The sequence below is a fragment of the Oncorhynchus clarkii genome, chromosome 2, assembly GCF_045791955.1.
Source record: "Oncorhynchus clarkii lewisi isolate Uvic-CL-2024 chromosome 2, UVic_Ocla_1.0, whole genome shotgun sequence".
In the NCBI taxonomy this organism is placed as follows: Eukaryota; Metazoa; Chordata; class Actinopteri; order Salmoniformes; family Salmonidae; genus Oncorhynchus; species Oncorhynchus clarkii.
In genome coordinates, this window is record NC_092148.1 from 49,034,030 (window position 1) to 49,059,332 (window position 25,303).

Below are 25,303 nucleotides of genomic sequence, written 5' to 3' on the forward strand. Positions count from 1 at the left end.
AGTAACTGAATTATTGAAAAATCAGTGTTGGAATTACTGCAACTGAATTGGCTACAATGGGAAATCATAGTAGTCACAAACCACAGTTGGGTAACTTGTCCTCCCATCCACTGGCATATTGTTATGTTCAGCTCATAACTGTTTTTTCTTTAAACAAAGAGGGAAAGACCAAATTGGACCAATCATAGATGTCTGTTTCTCAAATTTACACAGTAAAGGAAAGTAGAGCGCAGTACTGTATAATGTATTGTACTGTACTTAACATATCTACCGTACTATAGTGAGCTGTAATGTCCAAACTTGTGAAACAAACTTCTGTGATTGTTTCAGATTTGGTCTGGTTCGGACCAATCAAATGTAGTCTTGTTTGGGGGCGGAGCTCATTACAATAATAGCCAGTGTGTAGAATATTACCAAAATATGCAAAAGAAGGATATTGCATATTTCTATCTATTGCATCTTCTATCTTTCAGGATGCATCACCATGAAGAGAATGACATTCATAATTATGCATTTCTGTATAGTACAGATCGGTGACCCATGATGTAATTCTGTTACCAGATGTAAATCTGATTCACCTACTGTAGTTCAATAAACAACATTTTTTTTTTCATGTCATAGCTGACATCCCATTCTTTCTGGAGAATTCGTTGAATCTTAATTCAGAGTAGATATTTAACTGAATTTTTTTGGAAAGCGTGGTCGCATTAAATATGCATCTGCGCAATTCTTACAATAAATGTGTTTTTGTGAAATTCTGTGTAAATCGTTCAAAGTAGTCCTTGTGCATAGAGTTGTATCATTTGTTAAACTTTGAAATCCAAAGTTTTTCATTTGGCATACATTTTCAAGTGAAACATCTGAGTCAAAGCATAACTGTGGGCTTGCCCATAATATTGAAGAGAAAATGTGTTGTTTTGTTTCAGGATCCCTCAGTTACACAAGTGACCAACTCTGGTGTAGACCACATTGAGCAATTTAACCCTTTCCCAGACCATCAGACGGTAAGATGACCTGCTTTTTACCCTAGCATGAACGCACACATACACACTCTGTAATACAACAAACCAAACCACTCACTGATTAAAACTACAGTAACTCATGTGGACTAGATTGATGCCCGTTGATCACAGATTGCTGTATTGTGTGTTGGTGTTTGTCCCACCTTTTTCAGTCTGCCTTGTGTCTTTCCTGTTTCAGGCTGGCCTATCAGGGCCCACCATTCCGGCTTCCACCACCCTTTCCCAGCCGGCCGTGCTCCAGCCGTCCACAGAGCCCGGCCCAAAGGTCAGTGATGGCGCTTGTCACTAGTTCACTATGAAACCGAAAGCCATCAACGTCTTCGCATGAGACTGAAAATATAGACTTTTTCACATTTGGCTGTCTACCTGGCCATACTGATTTAAGCTATATGGAATTTTTTGCTTCTGGGGGTGCCAAAAGGGCTCCCTTAAATGGACAGATTTATAGTCCAGAAATGACCTCAGTGGACAGAAAGGGGACACATCTACTGTCAGCAAAAGCATATATTGTTTGCCTAAAACTATTTGTGTGGTTTCATGAGATAAGTCACTGATTACGTTAATATTATTATCATACATGTATGTGAACCACACAGACAAAATGTGACCTGTCCTCTCTCCCCTTCCGTCTCTGCAGGCCACGGCGGCTGCAGCCCAGGCCAGCCTGCTGAGGCAGCAGGAGGAGCTGGAGAGGAAGGCTGCAGACCTGGATCGCAGAGAGCAGGCACTTCAGAGCAGGGGAGCCTCCACAGGTCAATCCCCTTCACTCTATTCTATCCCTATACATGCCACGCCTTGTATACATCGCTCGCGCTCTGAAGATATCCTACCTTCTCAACAAGTTTTAGGGTCAATTTCAATTCAAACAATTCAGGAGGATAACAGAAGTTCCAGGAGTTTCATGTAGTAATTCAGGAAGAACAACTGCAATTGCTGGAATTTCAGTTTGAAATTTCAATTTCACTTCCTGAATAAATGGAATTGACCCCAACCCTGCCTCTGACATTCCTTACCTCTACAGCAGGGACGGGGTCAATGCCCACTTCATTTCAGGCAAGCCAGGAAGTGAATTGAAATTCTAATTCATGAATGGAATAATCTTCTTGGGAAAGAGGAGGATCAATCAGGATACATTTAACATTTTGGCAATGGAGCTGTTGGAAAAAGTGATTGATTGAATGTTAATCAATGAATTTCTATTGTAATAGGCAAAGAAAACAACTGGCCACCTCTTCCCAAGATCTTTCCCATCAAGCCTTGCTTCTACCAGGACTTCTCAGAGGAGATTCCCGTGGAGTACCAGAAGGTCTGCAAGATGATTTACTATCTGTGGATGTGTAAGTATACTGTCGTGTGTGTGTGTGTGCGCGCATGCAGTACTACCACAGAGACTGGTTTGTTACTTTGTTAAATACCGCAAAGATGCTGACTTATATTGTAATGTGACGCACTGCCCACCCTTCTTTAATACCCCATCGAGTTTATGTCCGCATGGAAGTCTAAAGAGCAGAATAACAAAATCCCCATTGAAAAGCTGTCAGTTTAAGCTACAGATGTACTGTTTGTTGCACGGGCTGCGTCTCAATCCACCACATCCTCCCATGTCGGCCTTCCCGCATCTTCGGTGGAAGGTGGCGGAGCTACAGCGGTGTTTGTCAGACCAGGATATGTTTTCACGGGCCTCGTCTGAAGTCGGTACCGCCGATTTGCCAACTTATGTCTGTAGCGTCCGAACGGTTTGGGCTCCAAACTAATATGACTCCGCCATCAAAAAAGCTGAGACTGTCACAAACGTGTAGATGTTGTACATGTTTTGTTTTACAACGTCCACAAGACTCGTCTGAAGGTATCCCGGTACCGGGCCATAAAATTCCAAATCGAATAGCTAAATGATCCATGGTATGACCCTCTTAAAACAATTCCATAAGTTTTGCAACGGAAAACAAAAATGAGACTAGGTTGCCTCGCCATGTTTCAGTCAGTTTTCTTCCATTTGGTGCCTAATGAACGCAACCCTCTCCCTCCCTCCAGTCCACTGCGTGACTCTGTTCCTCAACCTGCTGGCATGTTTGGCCTACTTCACTGCGGATTCCGCGTATGGCGTGGACTTTGGCCTGTCCATCCTCTGGTTCATCCTGTTCGCCCCCTGCTCCTTCCTCTGCTGGTACAGACCCGTCTACAAGGCCTTCAAGTGAGTACCAGGATTGACTGACCTACTGTTGCGTTGCAATTATGGAATAGCTTAAAGGGACAGTTTTCCTGTTTTGCCCCCAATCTCAATTCATTTCTTACCCTATTTGCGTCAAGCACATTTTGGCACCCAATTTATTTGGACAACGTTTTAACATTGCACAGTGTTGAAGGAAGATTTAAATACTTGCAATATAAATCATTTTTCAGTCTTGACTTTCATGCCCAGTAGTACAATGATCATGACATTTTTGATGTTGATGGCATCCTGTCCAATAGCCAAATACCTGTAAGGGACGGACCAGACACGGAGGCACAGAGTAGTTCGTAAAATGAAGGGTTTCACTTCCCAAAGAACTGCCTGATTCGGTTATGGAATTAACATCCAATGTGAGTTTGCTCAACCCTGTGTGCCCTCGCTCTCACTTCTTTTGCAGGACGGACAGCTCCTTCAGTTTCTTCTTGTTCTTCTTTGTGTTCTTCTGCCAAGTGGTGTTGTTCGTCATCCAGTCTGTGGGCATCCCCAAGTGGGGAAACAGGTGGGTCTGAGTGAATGGGACGCTATAGATGTATTTAATTTATTTTGCACGTCTTCAATCTGTATGTGTGGAGGGGGGTTGTGCGTGCACATATGTGTTTTTGTGCGTGCCTGTGTGTGTGTGTGTGTGTGCCTGTGTTTGTTTGCACCTCTGTGTGTACGTACAGAGGTGTACATGCCGGACTTTCTCTCTATTTCTCTATATCTCGCCCATCTCCGCTCTCTCTCTTCTTGTCATGTCTTTGACAGATTACCTCCTACAAGAGTCTCTTTCCTCATAAAGACTCCTCTGTAAGTGAGAGGCTTTGGCTCCTTCTGCTCTTCCTGCAGTAACTCTCCTCTCCTGGCCCTCTTCCAATACTAGAAGCCCCCCCCCCCCCCATTGTCAGTGTTGGCAGATCTGAGCGAATTAGATACAGTGGGTGTAAACAAGCAATATGGTGAACGGTCCCTCCCCTATGTCCTGTGGTGAGGCTAGGCAGAAACATCACCATTTTGCTTACACCTATCCATCCTATTTGTTTAGGTCTGCCAAGTGGATGTTTCTGGGGGAAAAATGCAATTCAAAAGGGGGGGAGAATGTAAATTGCATTTGCTTGATTCCTTGCATCCTCTTTCCTCACCTCCTTCTCGGAACCCGTTGTATGAGAAGGTTGGGAATCAAGGAAATGCAATTAAGATTCTCCCAAGGCCTCGGGTCTTTCTTACTTCCTATCCATCTGTTCAGTTGTGCTTTCCTTTATCTGATTTAAACATGAAGCTTCTTACTCTGCTTACAATTTGGCTCTTAGTCAGAATGGTGTATGCCAGCAGCATACCACCCTGCATACCACTGCTGGCTTGCTTCTGAAGCTAAGCAGGGTTGGTCCTGGTCAGTTCCTGGATGGGAGACCAGATGCTGCTGGAAGTGGTGTTGGAGGGCCAGTAGGAGGCACTCTTTCCTCTGGTCTAAAAAAAATATCCCAATGCCCCTGCCCTGTGTAGGGTGCTGTGGGACGTTAAACAGGTGTCCTGACTCTCTGAGGTCATTAAAGATCACATGGCACTTATCGTAAGAGTGTTAACCCCGGTGTCCTGGATAAATTTCCAATCTGGCCCTCAAATCATCACGGTCACCTAATAATTCCCAGTTTACAATTGGCTCATTCATCCCCCTCCTCTCCCCTGTAACTATTCCCCAGGTCGTTGCTGCAAATGAGAACGTGTTCTCAGTCAACTTACCTGGTAAAATAACGGATAAATAAATGTCGCTGAGGATGACCTCCAGGTGGTTCATTGTCAAAAGTGAATAGCTTAGTACAATCTAGCAGAACTCAACAGATGCATTGCTTTGAATAGTTGATCAATTATATTAACTTATCTGAAAATATTTTTCATAAATTAGACCCCCCCCCCATCGTCAATGAAATAGAGTATTTTGGGAAATTCTATAAATATTGTGAATTGAAACCAAAGAATATGGTTCAATGGTGAATAACATACATTTTAGAACATAATTTCATTGGACAATACATTCACATATTAGACTAAATGAAACAAATGACCCTATATGGATCCCTCTCTTTGATTCCAAGTGGTTGGATCGCCTCGTTCACCATCATCAGCACCAACAAGGCAGTGGGAGCCATCATGATCGTGGTGGCTTGCTTCTTCACCGTCTGCGCTGTGCTGTCAGTCATCCTACTGAAGATGGTATGTGGCGTTACAATACCTACCTGTATGTCATAACTGTACATATCCAGACTTGGGGACAAAACAGTTTTTTTTATTTTATTTTTTTACTTGTGACTGAGCACTATTTTTTTTTTCTCCAGTATGACTGGTGCTTTACTGTAAACTTGTATCGACGTGATGACTACAAATCCCATTGTTCACTTCTGTTCAAGCTACGGTATACCGTTCTTACGAGAAGACATGACTGGTACTCTACATGACTGCAATTGACTAACGTACTCGCTCAGTTTATGTTCTACATTCGACAATAAAGACTGACTGCTACATCCCACTACAAATTAGGGCCGGGATGTTTTGGCAAAAATGATGAAAAAAATAACTTGCTGTATGTAATAAAAAATATTTTTAAAAATTAAATGTTGTGCCACAGCATGGAAAATAAATACATGTGACTCTGGATGACAACATAATGATGTTTGTTTCCAACATTAGGGCTGTTTTCCTAAAGAAGTTAACTCTTCTTTGTGTTTGGTTTCCTTGCCCATGATACTAATGAGTATCGCGATACTGGTATATTATCCCAGCCATAATACAAATACCACCTCTACACCTATCAGTATAGAATCTATAGACCCTAATGCCTGGGTCTCCTCCTTTCCCAGGTGCACAGCCAGTACCGGCGTACCGGGGCCAGCTTCCAGAAGGCCCAGCAGGAGTTCTCCCAGGGCGTGCTCACCAACAAGTCCTTCCAGACGGCCGCCACCTCCGCAGCCTCCTCCGCCGCCTCCGGAGCTTTTCAGGGGAACAACTAGACCCAGGCCTGGGCTAACTTAACCCCCCAGATACGCCCTTCCCCTCTTCCATCCATCCCAACGCCCACCAACACACCACCTTTCTGGGATGGGGATGGATCCCCCACAACCTGCTGTCAGCAGTCCCTTATAGGTCATACCATGGAGCCTCCGTCGAAGAAACCACCATTGACTTGACCAGCAGTCTGTCTGCTGGGGCTTCCGTAAGGCCTGATCTGGGATCTGTTCTTTTTTTTTTTTTTTAAATATAAGAGCTGTGGTCACCTGACAGCCCCCCCCCCCCCCCCAAAAAAAGGGCACTTGAGTAGGAAATTGTCCCCGCTGTGTTTTTTCCGAATGGAAAGTCGAATGATTGCGAAATCTTGCGATGTTTTTCAGTATGTGTGCACTTTTTCTTTTTTTGCAATGTCCTCTGTTCGTGTGTGTCGATGTTCTCTTTTAGGTGTGTGTGTGTGTGTGTGTGTGTGTGTGTGTGTGTGTGTGTGTGTCCTGGTCGTGTCATAGAGAAGATGGCGTGTTTTGTTTGCTTTATGCATGTTGTCAATTCAGTCTCTGTGTATATACCTGCTCTCATGTCTGACTGTTGTTAAGTAACCACATGTTGGGACTCCAACGGTGGTGGCTTTTCAGCATCCTTCAATTTCAACGTGCTAATGAAGAGAATGAGTGTTTGCGTTCAGTAGGGTGATACCTGAATGAAAAGCATCATGCATGAAGTTTAGTTTAGTGGGCACTCAGTCTAGAACTATGATAATCACCTAGGTTATTAGTTACCAGGGCTACTGTAATTATTAAATGCACATTTGCCATTATACTTGCGCATCACAATCTAATGTCCTTTTCAGATTTACACCATTTCGTTAGCCTTTTCAGACAGTTCTCGTCAAAACGAGGTACTTTGGTTTTCAATCTTTTCACGTTGTAGAAAGTGCCTTCTGTGTTTGTCTGCTTATTGGCTTTGGCAATGAGAGACTGGTGTTGTGTAAGAATGGGTTGAATATATGTCGGTTTGTCAGTATATACTGTCCCATACAACTTAAAGGGACAGTTCACCCCGAAACCAAAGTTTTGTCATTTTCATATCCTCAAAATGGTCTATTTCACAATGTCTGTGATATCACTACAAATGCATTCAAAGAAACTTGTCGGTCTCAATCTCAAACCAATGGGGATCTTAGTGCAGATGGCACGGAATAGACTCTGCTTACAATTTAAAGGCCCACTCTTTGATAGTCACACCTTTTACGGTATGGTGGCATCTGGCAAACTTGGATTTTGGCGTGGACTCCACCTTTAACCAAAGCCGTGACCTGTGCCTTGACCTGTGCCTTGACCAAAGCCTTGACCAATGCCTGTGTGAGGTGTCACCTATTGAGTTTGCCTCTGTTGTCATTGGTTCCTACGGTAACCAAGCCTTAACCTTTTTTTATGGGGAAAATGACATGATTGAAGGAAGAATTGAAAGAGAATTGAGACAAATACCTTTTCGTAGTATCGTGTCGACCCGTGTCGTGTTTTCTTTTCACATTATTCTTTCCAGTACGGTTCAGTCAACTATGGAGGATGAGTAACCAGGCCAGTGCAGTACAGCTCAGCTTAGCTCAGTAGTGTGAAAAAGGTATCGGTTAGACTGACATTCCTAATCCTAACTACAAATGATTGCTTTGTTGTATTCTATGGATTTGCCACTAAGACTAAACGTGAACAATGCGAAATAGATTTTTGCTCCACTTTGATTAAAAATATATATACTTCAGGGGGAAGTGGTTGTCAGTCAAAGCTGGATAAGGTAGTGCTGAGTGGTTAAAAAAAAATAAAAGTAAAGTATTTCTTAATAACCAGGTTTCCATCCAACTTTTTGAATGAGTGTAAAGTAGATGTTAGATTTTTTATTTAATTTTTTTAAAATATCGACAGAACAAAAAACTCTAGGCAAGGTGGGCTCTTTTTGTGTCAATGAAATGAATTACGCGAGCAATAGAGGTGAATAATAACCATCATATCGAGAGAGAGAAAAAATAAAAACTTGGGAGTCATGTTGTGTGGTCCTCCCACTACTGCTCGTTGAGAAAACATGCGGTTTATTCGGCTACAGATGAAATAAATGATGATGAACTTCACAGGGTGGTGAAAGTGCAAGGTGATTGGCTTGATGCTCCTTTCCAATAAATATCGAGGGTCTTATTTTGGTGATTTTTGGCTGCCGTTTGACAAACATAATCTTGCTCTTTTTGTCCATTTTAATAATCTCATCGTGTAGCAGGCTATACCTGCACTGTATCTGCGAGCTGTTGGCTAGAGCACACGTGCCAAAACCAGAATGGGCACATTCTCTATGTAACGCAACGTTTGTTGTGACAAAAAATCAGTAGAGTTGAAAATACGATGGAAACCCATTCCTTTTTTTTTCTTTAAAAAGAAAATGGGAATTTAACCGCAAAAGTTATTTTTATGTCCAATATGTCATCACGCCCAGCATTTTATCCACAAATCAATTTGATGGAAACGTAACTCCTGTGGGAAAATGTGTGTAGTATTGTTTTTGTGCGGATTTTTGAATATTCGGATGAAAATCTGTCGTCAATTGGATGGAAACCTAGCTACTGTAACAGAATACATGTTTCCCTAAGTTTCCTAGAGGAAGACCAGCACCTAAATTATTTGTGAATGGATTGATGTAAACTATATATTTTGTCATTTTCATTTGTCACCTTCACAAGAGTATGTATTCATTGTCGGTTTAAATGTAACAATTGTCCGAGATCAACTAAGCAAATCAATAACTCTTATGAAGAATGTAATATTCAAGCTAATGGTTTACTAATGGGTAAATATTTAATTTTCTGAATCATTGTTACTTGATATTGAAATATATTTAGTTTTCTTAATATCTGTGTGAATATGACCATTTGCCTGCAATGTATTGGGAGTGGAGAATTATATATTGCTTTTTGTATTTCAATGTTAACTATTAACTTAGTGTCTATCTAATAAAAATGGTTGCTTTAATTGATACAATTTTTGTGTTTTAAATTGAGATCATAAGTTTACTCAGGATCTTTTCATTAGTGATGTCTCAAAGGGCTACTTTGGATTCTTAGGCCCTGTTAAAACTCTTTTTTTTAAATCCATAATTTCCTTGAAGTGATCCCTGATCTTACATGATTGGATAGATAAGAGCAAGGCTTCTGTTGCGTTGCTTTTACCAATTTAGTGGTATCAGAACCGACACGCTCTACACTTTCTCTATACCGACGTGCTCTACACGTTTAGGAAACTAGGAAGGAAGCATGCAAATCTAAAGTATTTCGAATAGGGACAATGTTGAAATGCAGCGTGGCCTTCATTGTATTTTCTTCACACATGTAGTACATTGGATGTTCCCTGTAGCTAAGCCCTTGACCCATTAGGGTGGCAGGTAGCCTAGCGGTTCGGAGTGTTGGACCAGTAACTGAAACGTTGCTGGTTCAAATCCCGAGCTGACTAGGTGAAAAATATGTCTGTGCCCTTGAGAAAGATACGCAACCCTAAGTGCTCTAAGGTCACTGTCGGTAATGGCTGATCCCTGGCTCTGACCCCACTCTCCGGGGGAGTGGGATATGCAACAAACAAAAAAACTTGTACATTAGAGAAATAGGACAAATGTAAGCACCCACCTAATGATTATTATTATTATTACTCCACTGTCGCTGCAGTGACTTTGCAGTAAAGACTGAACAGCAGGTGAGGCTCATCCTTCTCTCCCCAGAGGAGTCTGGCTGCAGCCCAGAATAACAACCCAGCCTCCTCCTGTTTTCCTTTTATTCTCCACCATCACCAAATGGGGCCAGACAGTGTCCCAGCTAACCCGTCAACCACCCGGCCTTGCACACTGATCAATCCGAGCACAGGACGGCCAGACACAGAGACCCAGGGAAATTCTCCTGACGCTTTACAGGTACATTACACGGCAGGGGAGCTATTTATAAGTCAAACAAAGCAATTACGGTCAGAGGAGGCGAGGAACGGTCTCTGAGTCTGAACATCTTTGGCAAGTCAATGAAGGGAGGGAACAAGGAGGCCGGCGGCTGTGTGACTGTATATTTGCAGACAAAACATATTGTTGTGGTTTTTCTGTCCAGGAAGTTTGGGGTGTTATCAATCAATAGTTGTAGTCAACGCCTGCACCCAGATCTGTGTGTGCTGTCTTACCAACTCCTAAGGTAATCGATGACAAGCAGAGGACACTCCAAATCTTCAGGAGTTAGTATATAACTTATTCTTGACACTATTGGAATGGCATCACCTACCTCAGTTGGTATAGGATGGCGCTTGCAACGCCAGGATACTGAGATTGATTCCTGGGACTACCCGTATGTAGAATATATGCATACATGACTGTAAGTCACTTTGGATAAAAGCATCTGCTAAATGGCATATCGTTATTATATTAGAAGTTTAGCTGATAGCTCTCTAAAAAAACTTGGGATTTGACCTATCATAACTTGCACCACTGCAGAGACATGGATGACAAGAGTATACCTTTTTTTAATGAGGAGAGACATGTTTGCCAGTAGAGGGCAGCATGGTGGCGTTTCTGGAATATGCTGGAATGAAGTGCTGACTCACTGTACGGTGCTGTATCATACACATGTACCTGCATCTATACATTTACTGCTTGGGGTGTGTACTCAAATGACCAATCTATGAATGACTGATTAAATCTCGCTCTGATTCAGTTTCTCTCTCAGGTCTCTCTCAGTAGCTAGGTTTCCATCCAATTTGTCGAATATTCTCAATTCTGTGTAAAAACAATATGCGCATTTCCCCATCAGAGATGTTTCCATCAAATTGACTTGTTGCAGAATTTTTGTTGTTGTTGTTGCATGATGACGCAGTACACATCCAAATAACGTTTATGGTTAAATTCCCATGTACTGTATAAAAAAAAATCTAAGTTAAATGTGTTTCCATGCATTTTCAACTCTACTGATGGTTTTGTCACAAAAATGTGGCATTATATAGCGTATTGGCAATCGTGCCTTAGCCAACAGCTAACAGAGACAGTGCGAGTATAGCCTACATCATGAGATTGTTATGGACAAAAGAGAAAGATTATTTTTGTTTCTCAAACAGCAGCCAAGCAAAGGCAGCCAAGCATCGATCATGTCACCAGAATAAGACCCTCGATATTTATTGGAAAGGAGCATCAACCTCATCACCTTTCATTTTCACTACGCTGTGAAGTTCATCATAATTCATTTAATCTGTAGCCTAATAAACTGCATGCTTTCCCGAGTCATAGTGGGAGGACCACAGAGACTCATCGCATGACTCCCAAGTTTACTTCGATGGTTATTATATCAATATTTGCGCAGAAAAACGTTTCCTCTGCCATTTTTCGCATTATTGATTTTACATACACAATATCCCAGCTTGTCTAGCATATTTATTTTGGTCTAAATTTGGAAAGTTTACCGAGAAAATTTAACATGTTTTATCCAACATGTACTTTGCTGGAAAAAAAAAGGTTGGATTGAAACCTGTTAAATTAAGCATTACAGATTGCGCTATAGCAATTTAAAGGGAACATTGCTTTTAAATTTCAATCACGCTGTAATGCTGAACTTCCTTCTCTGTCTGTCTGTCTGTCTGTGTCTCTGTCTGTCTCTCTCTCTCTGTTACACACACGTGCGTGCACACGCACACACACAGGAAATTGCACACAGTTAATTACCCCCCAAAATAACCTGAAATATAATAAATAGCCCATTGGAATTTTGGAACTGCAGTCTTTTAACCCAATTGCATCAACCTTCATAAAAGGGTCATGTTATCATCGTGATGGTTTCTGCTGCAACTCCCTCTGGTATATATTTAGATGTGTGAACAGCAGGGACAAGTGCAGTGTCCCAAATGCCACTCTATTCCTTACATAGTGCACTACTTTTGAGCAGAGCTTTATGGGCCCAGGTCATAAGTAGTAGACTATATAGGGAATAGGGTGCCATATTGGACAGAACCAAGCTTAACAAGGAGAAAAGCTGAATTAGGCAGAGAATAAAGAGACTATTTCAAGACTGGCCTTTACATTGAACTCACTGCATGGCCTGAATGGGAAATAGCAATTGATGACTTAATTTTCCACTGATCATTTTAGGCCTAGCTCATCCACTGTGCAAGATCGCCTGGGATAGTACATTGAACAAATCAGAAATTGGAAACGGGGTGCAAAGTCATCTGGAGCAGAAAAATAACTGCCTTACATATTACATAGTTGCATTTTTATTTACCACATTTTATCCATCTTAATAAAAACGGGGCAAATCAATAGACTTTTAATCTGACCCGTTGCATTAGTGTTGTTGAGTCGTATCACGATGACTAAGGCTTTTTTATTTTAACATCCCTAAAATATTTTTTAAACTTTGATGTTGACAACATACCAAAAAAAAAATAGGCTTATAGTCTTTCTCAGCATTTTTGTCAATGTTTATAATTAATCCTACCTTGTCTGACAGATCCAGAAAAACATACAATGGGCGGATCTCTGAGGCAGCATTGCAGCAAGCCATCTGCTTTAATGCCAGTCTGAGCCTGGCATGAGCTGGCATCGCCAAAATGTCTGAGAAATTTGCACATTTTAGCAGGGGAGTCAGCAGTTTGCTGTGGCTTTGGAATTACACTGGTACTATACAGGCACCTTAATCTGCCATCTTGGGCAGAGACTAACACAAACACACTTTGACAAACTGCTAAAATGCTATTTGATGTGTGTGTTTGTGTGTGTGTGTGCATGTTCGTGTGTATTTGTGTGTGTGTGTGTGTGTGTGTGTGTGTATGTGTGTGTGCATGTGTTTTGTTCTCAGAGTGGACAATATAGGCTACTGAAAATAAACTTTGAGATGCTGCAGATGTCAGCCCATTGGTACCTTTGAGAATTAAACGTAATCGTACTTTGGGGTGGGGTTCTAAAATCAAGGTACTCCCCTTGGACATGCCCAATGACTCAATATGTGACATCACCCTGCTGCATGGGCGTTTCGACCAATCAAATGGAAGTAAACAGCTCCAAAAGTGAACGTTATGATACCCCTGCGAGCCCTCCCCTACCTTTGCCCCTGCACACACCGTGCTCCTGGAAGTTGTCATGGAGATAGACCCGTCCCAGGCGTCTGCTCTCGGGATTGTTGCCATGGAGATCCCTGCTCGAGGTGAGCTCTCGGCAGTGCAGGAGGACGAGAGCAGCAAGCAACTAGGGTTCGAGAAGCGAATTCAGGACCTTGGAGAGCAGCGGCGCCAAGGACCCCCTTTCAACCAAGGGAACTACTACATGCTTATAGTGATAGGAGAGATAGCGACAGACCACCAGCTGCAACGCGCTAGAGACCAAGTTGAGCGGGGTGAGTAGCCCGGAGTCACCGAGTCTCACTTTTTACATACTAATTCTGTAATTCCAGCATGCATAACGTCCTCTAATAAATATATATATATATATATATATAATATCATAGAAAATATTGGAACGTAGAAGATACAATTGGAAGATATTAAAAATGCTTGGCGGTTTCCTTTTAAGGAAATGACGCATCGGGAATATTGAATCATCAGTTCAAAGAAATGCCCATACGCCACTTTTTACTGGAACCTTTTGTGCAATATAGACTTCTGGTTTGCTTGAAGTGCACCTGTTTTGTCTTGAACGTTTCACAAGCGTTTAATAAATTACGAGGGATTATCTAATTCTTTGGTTAAAAAAAAAAGAGTACATATTTATTCGTTTTTCAAAATAGGGACACAAACATATGGAATAATAATTGCTTCCCAGATAATTCATGCGCGTCTTACCATATAAGAGGTTCAGGTTTTTTCTATAGCCCATGTAGTCTGCCATTAGAGGCCCCACTACGGGAAGGGGGAAAAAAGTTGCGCACATTCTCAGCAATGGTGTGACACACAAACAGTAACGAATTGACCATGAGGTGGGAAAATGCTTAGAATAACTGGGTTGCCTTGTTAGAAAAGCACCTTGCCGAGCTGCTGGTGTGTTATCCTCATGAATAATGAGGCATCCATAGCACTGAAACATTCAGAAGAATGTTCGGTTAAATACAGTAATGTTGTTGTCTGTCAGGTTCTCTCTTTATCAAGGAAGCCCAGGGACCATGCCAAGTGTTGCACCTATGGGAAAATCTTCAGTGTGAGCTAAAAGGCTAACGGGCTGCCATTTGGATAATAGAAAGTTGGGTACAAATGGAGGGTGTCATCCAATGTTTCTTAACACAGTGGATTATGTCCCAAATGGCACCCTATACACTTGCCTTTATATTGCACTACTTTTGACCAGGGCCCACAGGGCTCTGGTCAAAAGTAGTGCACTGTATAGGGAACATGGTGCCATTTGACACAGACTCGTGGTGTGAAAGATGCTAGGTGTTTTCACAGGAGTTTGCTGGTCAGCAGCAATTTGAGCGTGGCTGCCAGCTCTCCTCCGCCAGAGACGGCTAATGATGAATCACCCTATTAAGTGCCTGGCTGGCACCATGGCAACCGCCTCATTGCCGTCATTACCAAGGACCATTCACATCATGACACTTTTTCTTAGGATATGAGAGATCGTCGTCATCATCATATTGTTTTTCATACGGTGCTATCAAAATAGCCTGGATTCCGGTCTGTTTCCATTCATGCCAACTTCTCGTGGTTTTGGAAAAGCAACAGAAATCGTCGTGTCGTTGTTGAATGCAGAATGAGTCAGGCAACCCTCCCTGCTAGTTCCACTGGGCTTTTATCCTGTAAAAGACTTGACCTCTCCGTTCTCTTGTAGTCTGGAAGTGACATCAATACTTGGTAGGCTGCCCTTGATGGAGATGAGTGGCCATTTTATGTTGCCTTGGATCAGACTACTGGTATCCAGTCGGGTTTAGTCCTCTGATCAAGGTCTGAATGATGACCCTACTGACAAACCTCTGCAGACAATACCCTCTGATCACAATATACTTTAGTCCTAGGCCTAGATTCAATCAGATCAAGCATTAACCGGCGATAGCAGACACCAGCATAGCAGATGTTTTGGCATTGTCGGAGGTGGAACTGCGTTGAAGCCGTCAAATCAGTGAGCAGCTGCGCTTGTGATCATTGTCATGAAGCCACACCTGCCCCACTCGCGTTAGAAGTTCAGAATGAGAAAGTGAAGGCAATGTAGAAAATCGTTCAACGAAATAATGAGGATTTCTATCATAATCGAGGTGTAGATTACATCTCACATTCCAGTGTTCGAACTTCTAAACAAGGCTGCATGGGATTTATCTTAATGCGACTCCATGCAGCCAATGGCAATGTCCACTTTAGGTATAATGCCTGGAGCAGCTTGGTGGTTGATCAGACACCACCAAAACAACCACCATGCGGATGTTGGCTAAAATGGATCTGATTGAATCGAGCCCCTAGTGTTGCATGTTGTGTAAGCCACCCCAAGATGACCACTGTCTGTACTATTTATTAGAAAATACATTTAGCTCGCAAGCTCCCGGTGGCCATGAGTGGCCGACCATTTGCAGAGTTCACCGGCCAACTGCCTATTGCTCATGGGCTTTACAGCAGGCCGACAACAACAAGCGAAAATGACTAACAATGCCATGTCAACTGTTGGTTAGCCATAGTTGGTGGGTATATGCTGACATTAGATGTAAGGGCCCATTGAATTGTGAACGCTACCATTGTAGTCCAGTTGTATCACTGTCCCATCTGCGTGAAAACTTCCCCCTGTAGTTTAGGGACCGGGGATAGTTTATGGACCGGGGATAGTTTAGGGACCGGAGATAGTTTAGGGACCGGGGATAGTTTATGGACCGGGGATAGTTTAGGGACCGGGGATAGTTTAGGGACCGGGGATAGTTTAGGGACCGGGGATAGTTTATGGACCGGGGATAGTTTAGGGACCGGGGATAGTTTATTGATAGTTGAGACAGTTCCCGCTATAAGGGCATTTAGTTTTGCTTCCTTCTGTTTAATAAAATATAGTTCATGGGTCCTTCTTGAATTGCGGTGTCATTTGGACTTGGTATTTGGGATAAAATTCAATGGTTTTTCTAGAATTGTTTTCATTTAAATGCATCTGGGTACTGTTGTGTAAGTTGTGTATTGGGGGTATTTGGAATCAGTGAAAATGTTTGCTGCCGCATTAGAGAAAGCAAAAACAAGTACCACATGTCAGAAGGTTTGCAACGTACCTCAACTTGCACCTCTTCATCCGTGGGATTGGCCCGGAAGAGTCAAGTCATGGCAACGCATACACGTCAACTTTGAAGGTCCGCTTTTAGACCAAATCTTTCTCGTGGTTGTGGCTGCTCATAGCAAGTGGCCAGTGGGTGTCATCATGAGATCTACTACTGCAGAGAACACCATCATGTTTAGCCGGTTCGGCTACTCCAACTCGTTAGCGACAACGGACCGCAGCTAGTTTCCCAAGAAATGGCCACGTTCCTATAGGTGAATGGTGTCCAGCACATCAGGTTGGCACCGTATCGTACATCAACCAACGAGCTGGAGGAGACGTTTGTACAGACCATGAAACATGCCTTAAAAGTGTCTCAGGGTCAAGGGACACTGAACCAATGTGTGAACAGCTCACTCCTCATGCAACCCCCAAGCTTTTTTACCTGCTTAGGTACTCACGAAGAGAGATCTATGCACAAGATTCGATCTACACAAACATCCAAACGCAAAGAACACAGGGCGATATGTCAACAGGAGAGTCAAGTCAAACGTCATGAGCTTTCAGGACTGAGCTTTCAATCCGGGAGAAACTGTCTTAGCTAGGAACTACCTCAAAATGACCAAAGTGGGTTCCTGCAGCAGTCCTTGCTCAGACTGTTCCTGTGTCCTACACTGTCCAGACTGCAGAGGAGGTCATCTGGAAAAGGCACACAGATCAGTTACTGTTGAGTAAAGAAACACTGACAAAACCACCAGTCGTGAGTAGTCCAGAACTGTTACTGGGTGACACCCGGACACCAGCAGTCATCACCTAGGGGCTCGCAGTCACGTTCTCAGGACACTGACTCAGCCGGCACCCACACAACAACACGACGAGACCGTGACACAGGCTACTCACGTGCCTACGCCTGTGTCAACACGACAGTCTAAAGACGTCGTTGTTGAGAGTGAGGTTGACCGTCGTAACCCTACAATAGATGGGCGTGCGTCTAGATACTTGGACTTGAAGAGCAGAATCTCAGGAGTAGTAACACCAATGATGGGAACACCAAAGAGACATTTTAGATTATTGAGGCTTTTCTTAAATGGAGGCCACAGTTGCTCAATCCTAAAGTCATTAACCCTTTAAAAATAATTTACTGAAGTAATATGGTTAATAATTTTGTACACAATATTATTTCCCTTCATTTAAATTGAGTAACACCAAGTGAGACTTTGGATTTAAACACAAATGTATTAGCAAATCATTTTCTTTAGTATAAACCCCTTCCCTGATAACAGTTTGCCATTGGGGAATGCTCAAGGTCCTTTGAAATGGGTGATTTTGAAGGCAGTAACACCAATGACATAAAACTGAGGGAAAACAGAATAATATTTCAAATAAATTGCTATTTGAAGAGCCATCTTTGTTTTTATTGATCTATATATTAAATCATTTTGTTCACTCTCTAGCATTCCAAATAACAGCTAGATACAGTATCTCTAAATCCCCAAAACATGTCACTACAACGTTACTACTACGTCACTACAACTCTACATTTGATAAATGGTCAGATATAAACAAAAACTATTTGTCATTTTAAAAGTTTTATTCAAAGGCGAGTGCCACGGATGCCACGGCAATTCAAGAATGACCCTCAGGGAACATTTTCAATGCGTTCTTGTAGGAGCATACGAAATAGGCTACAGGCGTATTCCACACAACAAAAAACACACAAAAAAGTGTCAGGAGAAGACATATAGCCTAGCGGTCATGGCTCACAGTGGCTTAGCCAAAACTGGAGGCTGGCAGGCAGCAGCATGGAAAATTACCCTTGACAGTGTAACTGAGAAAATGAGCTCTCCTCCTGCTTTCTCTCCCCCTGCTCCGCTCCTCAGACACAGTGCGGACACAGAGTAGCTACTTTGCATTCTCTATCCTTCATTCTCAGAGGATTTCTAAACCACCTTTGGCATCACACTGTGTGTCCTACACACAGATTTACAGGGGTGCGGAACTAGTCCTCCATTATTCATTTGGTAACACTTGGGGAATCAGTATTAATGGTGCTTATTGGCTCCGTGGGGTTTTATGATTGGTTTGAGCCAATCAGAGCAGAGTTTGTTGAGCTGCAGTGTCGTTCAGTTTGGTGATGGGTAGTTAGTCAAAGAGGTCTTCTGAACTATTGAACACACTGTTTTCCTACAACTATTGAGTGATCACACTCCTCCTTCTATGACCCATTGGGCACACCACGTCATTTCAACGTGGAGAATTTGGTAATATTTGGTAGATACGTTGATCAATGAGATTCCAACCTATTATCACCCACTCAAAAAGAAAGCCAAAAGTTTGTTGAATCCCCCAATGTGTTGTCCCTATGCTTTCGAACGTTTAAAAGAACTACGAAATTCCAAGTGAGTATCAAGGTCAGATTTTTGGGTTCAGTTGTCACCTAAATGTGTTATCGCTGCGCTTTCAACCATTCAAAGGCACACCAAAGTTCAAATGGGGATACAGTGTCAGATATTGTGTTTATTTATGAAACAACTTAATGTGTCATCACTGTGCTTAATCTAGTAGCTCAACCAACGGGCCTGGATTGCAGTTAGTTGAGAGGACATTAAAGTACAAAGTGCAAGTGATCAATGCCGTTTCTTTTAGCCATTGTGTAGATTTCCACCGACCTGTGACCCCGTGAACATGCACGCGTTCTATAATTACTTAATACATGTATTGTTACTGTAACCTCAAAATGTGGATGTGTTACTCATTTTAAAGTGGAATGAATACTGTTACATTCATTTGTAAGCTAGCCTTTAACATTAGGCTATTTACTGTCTTACAAAAGTCATGTTGAATTGTGTTTGGTTGTCAACGCAACCGAATATCAACATTTGAAGGAGATGCATCTTCTGCTTGGATAGTTCCATCTGTGCCACTGAGTCTGGCTTTAATTCTAGTTTGTCTACAAATTATTCATTGATGTTTGATTGACGTCATTTAAATCAAACTTTAAATGCACTTTAAATACAGGCTGATTTGATTTAATCCTATTTTTGTACTTAGATTTTTTGGTTAAGATGGAGACATGGATCCAACATATTTATTATTAACACGTTGATCAAAGCTTGAACAGTGGTGGAAAAAGTACCCAATTGTAATTCTTGAGTAAAAGTAAAGGTACCTTAATAGAAAATGACTCAAGTAAAAGTGAAAGTCACCCGGTAAATTACTACATGAGTAAAAGTCTAAAAGTATTTGGTTTTAAATATACTTAAGTATCAAAAGTAAATGTAATTGCTAAAACATACTTAAGTATTAAAAACAGAACTAAAAGTATGAATAATTTCAAATTCCTTATATTAAACAAACCAGACTGGCACCATTTTCTTGTTTTTTTATTGACGAAAAGCCAGGGGCACACTCCAACACTCAGACATAATTTACAAACAACGCGTGTGTGTTTAATGAGTCCGCCAGATCAGAGGCAGTAGGGATGACCAGGGATAAGAGCATGAATTTGACAAATTTATTTTCCTGCTAAGCATTCAAAATTTATTTTTTTGGTGCCAGGGAAAATGTATAGAGTAAAAAGTACATACTTTTTTTTTTAGGAATGTAAGTGAAGTAGAGGTAAGTTGTCAAAAATATAAATAGTAAAATACAGATACCCCCCCAAAAAATACTTTAGTAATACTTTAAAGTATTTTTTACTTAAGTACTTTATACCACTGAGCTTGAGACCCTAAGCCTATATGTATTGTCTATTTTTAATTGAATCCTCTGCTGAATAACAACCGTGATGATATATGTTTGATGAAGTATGGTTACATTTCATTTGCGCTGTTGAACCTGTCCTTTGGAATGACTTTGATAGCAACAGTGAATCTATTAAGTGGAGAGTTCTCAGCAATCCTTCTCATGGTTTGCACATTGGTAATAGTCAGTGACAAATACAGTATCAAAGCTAAGCAGGGCTTGGTTAAAAGCCTGGATGGGAGACCAAAGGGCAGGGCCGGTCCTAGCCGTTCCTCGGCCCTAGGCGAGACCAACAAAAATATGCCCTGCAACGCTAGAATAGTCCTAGTAAGCAAAATGATGTTGAAAACATGTCTAAAATATGTCTTATCCGGACGTTTAAGTTATGTTCAATTTAAGTTGTGAATGGTCTGGAAAGGACCAAAAATAGACGACCAAGAAACGTTGGCTCGTGCTAACTGGGGTATAGCCTACTATATCTGTCTTCAATGGAATTTTAGGAATGCCCATCCATGTGGTAGGCCCACCATTTGGAAAACAGGCCGTTGCATTGGCTTCATTAGTCCTGATTCCTGTGACTAATCAATTTGGCTATTTAAGCTCTGAATATCAGTTACCCAACTTTACTAGGAGCTATCGTGAGCCCATTTGAAATGTGTTTACACCGTAGGAAATGCAGAAGTACTTTCCTTTTCGCTGTGATCAGCTGGTCAAAAATGGACAGATACAAACTTGAAATCACGGATCAGGGCAATTGGGTGAAACTCCCTTGTCCGTTCCATATTGTAGATTTTACTTTGACCTGTCCTGTTTTTAGGACGTGTTGTTTGTTAACATGACAGTGCATTTTTTTGATTTGATTGTGCGCCGTTTAGAAGAGGCTATTTGATCTGAGAAACCTGCATGATGTAAAAAAGTGTCCTGTAGGCTACATAGACTTTCTTTTATTTAGACTTTTTTTTAGCCCTTTTTCTCCCCAGTTTCGTGGTATCCAATTGGTAGTTACAGTCTTGTCTCATCGCTGCAACTCCCGTACGGACTCGGAAGAGGCAAAGGTCAAGAGCCGACACAACCCAACCAAGCCACACTGCTTCTTGACACAATGCCCACTTAACCCGGGAGCCAGCCGCACCAATGTGTCGGAGGAAACACCGTACGCCTGGCAACCATGTAAGCGGGACAAGGACATCCCTGCCGGCCAAACCCTCCCCTAACCCGGACGACGCTGGGCCAATTGTGCACCGCCAGATGCGTCTCCCGGGTCACTGTGACAGAGTCTGGACTCGAACCCAGAATCTCTAGTAGCACAGCTAGCACTGCGATGCAGTGCCTTAGACCACTGCACCACTCGGGAGGCCCCGCATACTCTTTCTACCATATCCTATATCTGCTACATGATTTATGTTACATGGTGTTTTTGACGGAACGTTGGTGGAGCGCCGCAGCGATGCGTCTCTCCAACAGCACCCTGGAGAGGCACGCTGTGAATGGACAAGCAAAATATTTTGCTCCTCTGCCTTTGACAAAGTGGGTACTGCTTATCACAGGGCGGCATCGACGCTCACCTAAAAAATACCTTTTGCCACTGGTTGAGAGAAATATTGTCATTGTTTTGGGGCCGAATTATGTGAGGTTTTATGTGTTGTACGTATTGGTCAGTTTAGCTCAGAAAATACCGCCCTCGTAAGTCTGCCACCACAGGAGGCCACCTAATCCAGCCTAATGAGCGGGCCGGCCGTGCCGAAGGGAAAGCTGTAGACAGATCGACTCTCCAGTAGGAGGCGTTTCCCAGCATACTGTTTTTTTCCTTATAGTGGATATTACGTTGAAGATTTGATGTTGTTTCAAAGGTACAAATTCAACTTATTTTATTCAAGGGTTGTCTATGTTGAAAATTGGTTACCATGATGACATAATCCTGTGGTTAAAATTGTATCCTGAAAACAACAGTTGATCAGTCTTTTCAAATCCAATGTATTTTCCACATAGATTCCATGTCACAATACTGTACATTGACAAATTACATATAAACAAAGAGTTGATTTAACCAGTTTGTGGTCAGTGGGGAGTCAGGTATTGAAAGATGGATACACACTATCTTATCTCACCTTCCACCAGTTGAGGAAATCAAAACCAATGATTTATATATACACTAGATGACTGACAGGTGGCGAAGTTTCAAAGCCACCGCTCCTCCATCGTGGCACCATTGTAAAATATATTTTGGAAGCTATATTAAATGTACTAATGTCTACATTTGTTTTTGTCACATATATTTTCTATTACGGAACACCTTAATGCATACTTTTAAATTATATTATGTGATCTAAACATACAAATAATAATAATAATTTCCTTAAAGTACAATTTTGTAAGTACTAATGTACTAAAGTACTAATGTTACTGTCCCCACTACAACAACAACAATATTTAAATACATGTTATTTTGTCCTTCTTCTGGGGAGTGCCAATATGGCCGACCGGTGGCTTCAAAGCCTTTCATTGGTCAAAACATGTCAAAATGGCTGCCATAATGACGGATGCCATTGTCACCTCTTTGTGAAGTGTTTTGTCAGTCCAAACACAAAATACCTAATTGAGCGAGGAGCATTGAGCCCTTTACCAGAATTAGTATCAGTGACACAGCACTTCAGAGAATAGACCACAGTTGTCTGCAGTGGGGGAAGGAACGTTTCTCTATCTCAGTGAAGCAAAACAGAACCTGGAAAACAACGACCTGACATATATAGAGTACACTAGATATTATTTTTGAGACATGGGGAGATATGAAGGGGAGGATGAGGGGGTGGATGAAAGTAAATTATATTAATCTCCTATCCCAGACTCCTTTCCCTACCAGTGAATAGGATCAGAGACAGGCTTCTCCTGCGGTTTATGCCCTGTTGAATGAGATCTGACGCAAGCTTCTCTCTGAACTTCAGAGAATCTTAGCCTGAATCCGATCTGACAAAGGCTCTCCCTAGTGGAACGAGGGTGTTGACGGGAACATTATTGAGAATCGGTTTTGCTTGTACTGAACTCACTGCTCTTCATCAGTGTGCCTGTTCTGGCAACACTTTAGTTTGAATCCACATAGAATGCTTTATGATGCAGTTCTAATGTAGTGTAAGGCTTGTCATAAGCATATGACTCCTTATCATGTCATGTTATTGTGATGTCATAATTATTGCTGAAAATTTGTAAATCAGATTTTTTTTTTTTTTAATTTAGGAAAAACTGTTCTTTAACTAAATTACCATATGTTCTAGTCCAGTACATTCATACAAAATACATAAATAGAAAACATCATGTTTGTCTGGACCAACTTTTATTCATTCCAATTAGATACAGTATCAGTCAGGGTTAAATTCCGTTTTGGAGAAATAAAGTCTCTCATGAAATGGAGAAAAAAAAAATTGCACTGAAATATTAAAAATATGAAGGTTACAGAGATTTCAGAGACGTTGGTTGTTTTCATATTTCCTTGCCTTTCTATCCCTGTGCTCTTGCTCAGTCCCCTCATACATTATTGAATGATATAAGGATCTGCAGTTAATAAGAAATCCATTAAAGGGGAAGTATAAATTAATGTTATATGTTTCTTAGCCCTGCATGTAGTCTATGGGCCACTATTGTATGTTTGCCCCTATCCCTTCCACAGAAGCTAGTAGTGGCTGTTTAAAGAAACTATGGTCCTTCTGACCCATAGACTACTGTCAGGGTAAGGAACTTATAACAGTAAGGTCTAAAATACAGAACTTATCCTTTAATGTAACATATTTTGCCCTCTTGTTCTGTGTTGTTTCACCAGGGATTCGCTCCTGGGACATCAGCCTCAAGTCATGTGACCTGGACCAGCAGCTGCAGCTATTTGTGACGCGCCACTCCGCCCAGTTCTCTGCAGAGGTCAGAGGTCAGTCAAACCTGGGTCGTGTGACATCACACACTACGGCATTGGAATACATGGGTCCTATTCGAACTCTGTTTGTGCCATCTTGCCACCTCCTGTCTTTGTCACGCCAAACAATGGCCATGACATAGGTGTTGGCAAGATAGCATAAACAGATCTGGGACCAGGCCATGTTCTAACACCAATTGACAAGAATTCATGTTCATATAAATAAGATGATACTTTATTAATAGGTAGATTACACAGAGATCCTATTAAATTAAGTTATATAATTATATCAGGGCCTTGCACAAACCAGTTGGGGGGGGGGGGGGGGGGGGGGGGGGGGTGTTATCAAACGAAACAAATCCTGAAACCATGAAAACGGACATGTTGACCGATGAGTAAAGTATTTTGCTCAATTATTTTTAACTGAAATAAATGCTGCACTTATTAACCAAGGACTTACACAATTCCAGTCAAAAGAGAAGATTGTCAGAAATACTGTAGCCTACCTAGCTCCATTTCTTGCCACTCTCATGTATCCCATGTATCCCAAACTTTGACCCGCCACCCCCCATAAAGGAGTGCTACAAAACTCGCGACCACGCACGCACAATCGCTGTGCAAATGTAGCCTGTCATTACAGGCAAAAACAGTGATGGATTTTCGGCCTATTGAACAAGTTCTTTCTGGTCACTGATCTGGATATGCGTGCCCGCCTTTCAGCGCCAATGCTGATGACTGTTCATTGGCCAACAATCAAGATGCTCAACTTTAGTTGGTTTCGATGCTGAGATTAGAATTTTGCGACCACTTGCGGGCATTGGGTTCAGAACAACAACAATGACAACAACCCAAAAAAGTATACATTTTTGGGGACATTATACTACCACCGAAAAGGACATTTTGGAGACTGGAAACCCTGTCTGTGCACGTGCCTGAATTCTAGGGTACGGTAATAGTACTCTGGTGCGAGGCGAGGTGACTGGCGAGGTACTCTATGGAGACTTGGGTCCTGTTCAAATGCTTTTGAAAAAACATCCTTCCTCCCTCACTTCCTTCAGGACATCACTGATCTATGAACGATTAGCGACACGGGAACGACGTGTCGCTAATCCCCCTATCCCCCTATCCCCCTATTGCTGTCACCAATCCAGCCTTTTCAGGTCTGTGATTAAATGAAATGAGGATGGAGGTAAGGATGCATTTCTTTCATGTTGGAACAAGTCTATTACC

At 41.9% G+C, this 25,303-nt stretch overlaps 2 protein-coding genes across 2 annotated transcripts in view; both read left to right on the plus strand.

Moving 5' to 3' along the window:
- LOC139368770 (secretory carrier membrane protein 2) overlaps positions 1-9,249 on the plus strand; it is a 15,794-nt gene extending 6,545 nt beyond the window's left edge. Inside the window, exons 2-9 of the mRNA XM_071108098.1 lie at positions 927-1,004; positions 1,201-1,287; positions 1,660-1,774; positions 2,231-2,359; positions 3,054-3,213; positions 3,650-3,751; positions 5,325-5,442; positions 6,087-9,249. Of these exons, the coding sequence (XP_070964199.1) occupies positions 927-1,004; positions 1,201-1,287; positions 1,660-1,774; positions 2,231-2,359; positions 3,054-3,213; positions 3,650-3,751; positions 5,325-5,442; positions 6,087-6,236 (939 nt within the window). The 3' untranslated portion in view covers positions 6,237-9,249. The remainder of the gene's footprint in view (positions 1-926; positions 1,005-1,200; positions 1,288-1,659; positions 1,775-2,230; positions 2,360-3,053; positions 3,214-3,649; positions 3,752-5,324; positions 5,443-6,086) is intronic.
- Positions 9,250-13,365: 4,116 nt separating this feature from the next.
- LOC139377467 (microtubule-associated protein 1A-like) overlaps positions 13,366-25,303 on the plus strand; it is a 65,926-nt gene continuing 53,988 nt past the window's right edge. The window contains exons 1-2 of the mRNA XM_071120501.1: positions 13,366-13,618; positions 23,987-24,088. Of these exons, the coding sequence (XP_070976602.1) occupies positions 13,366-13,618; positions 23,987-24,088 (355 nt within the window). The remainder of the gene's footprint in view (positions 13,619-23,986; positions 24,089-25,303) is intronic.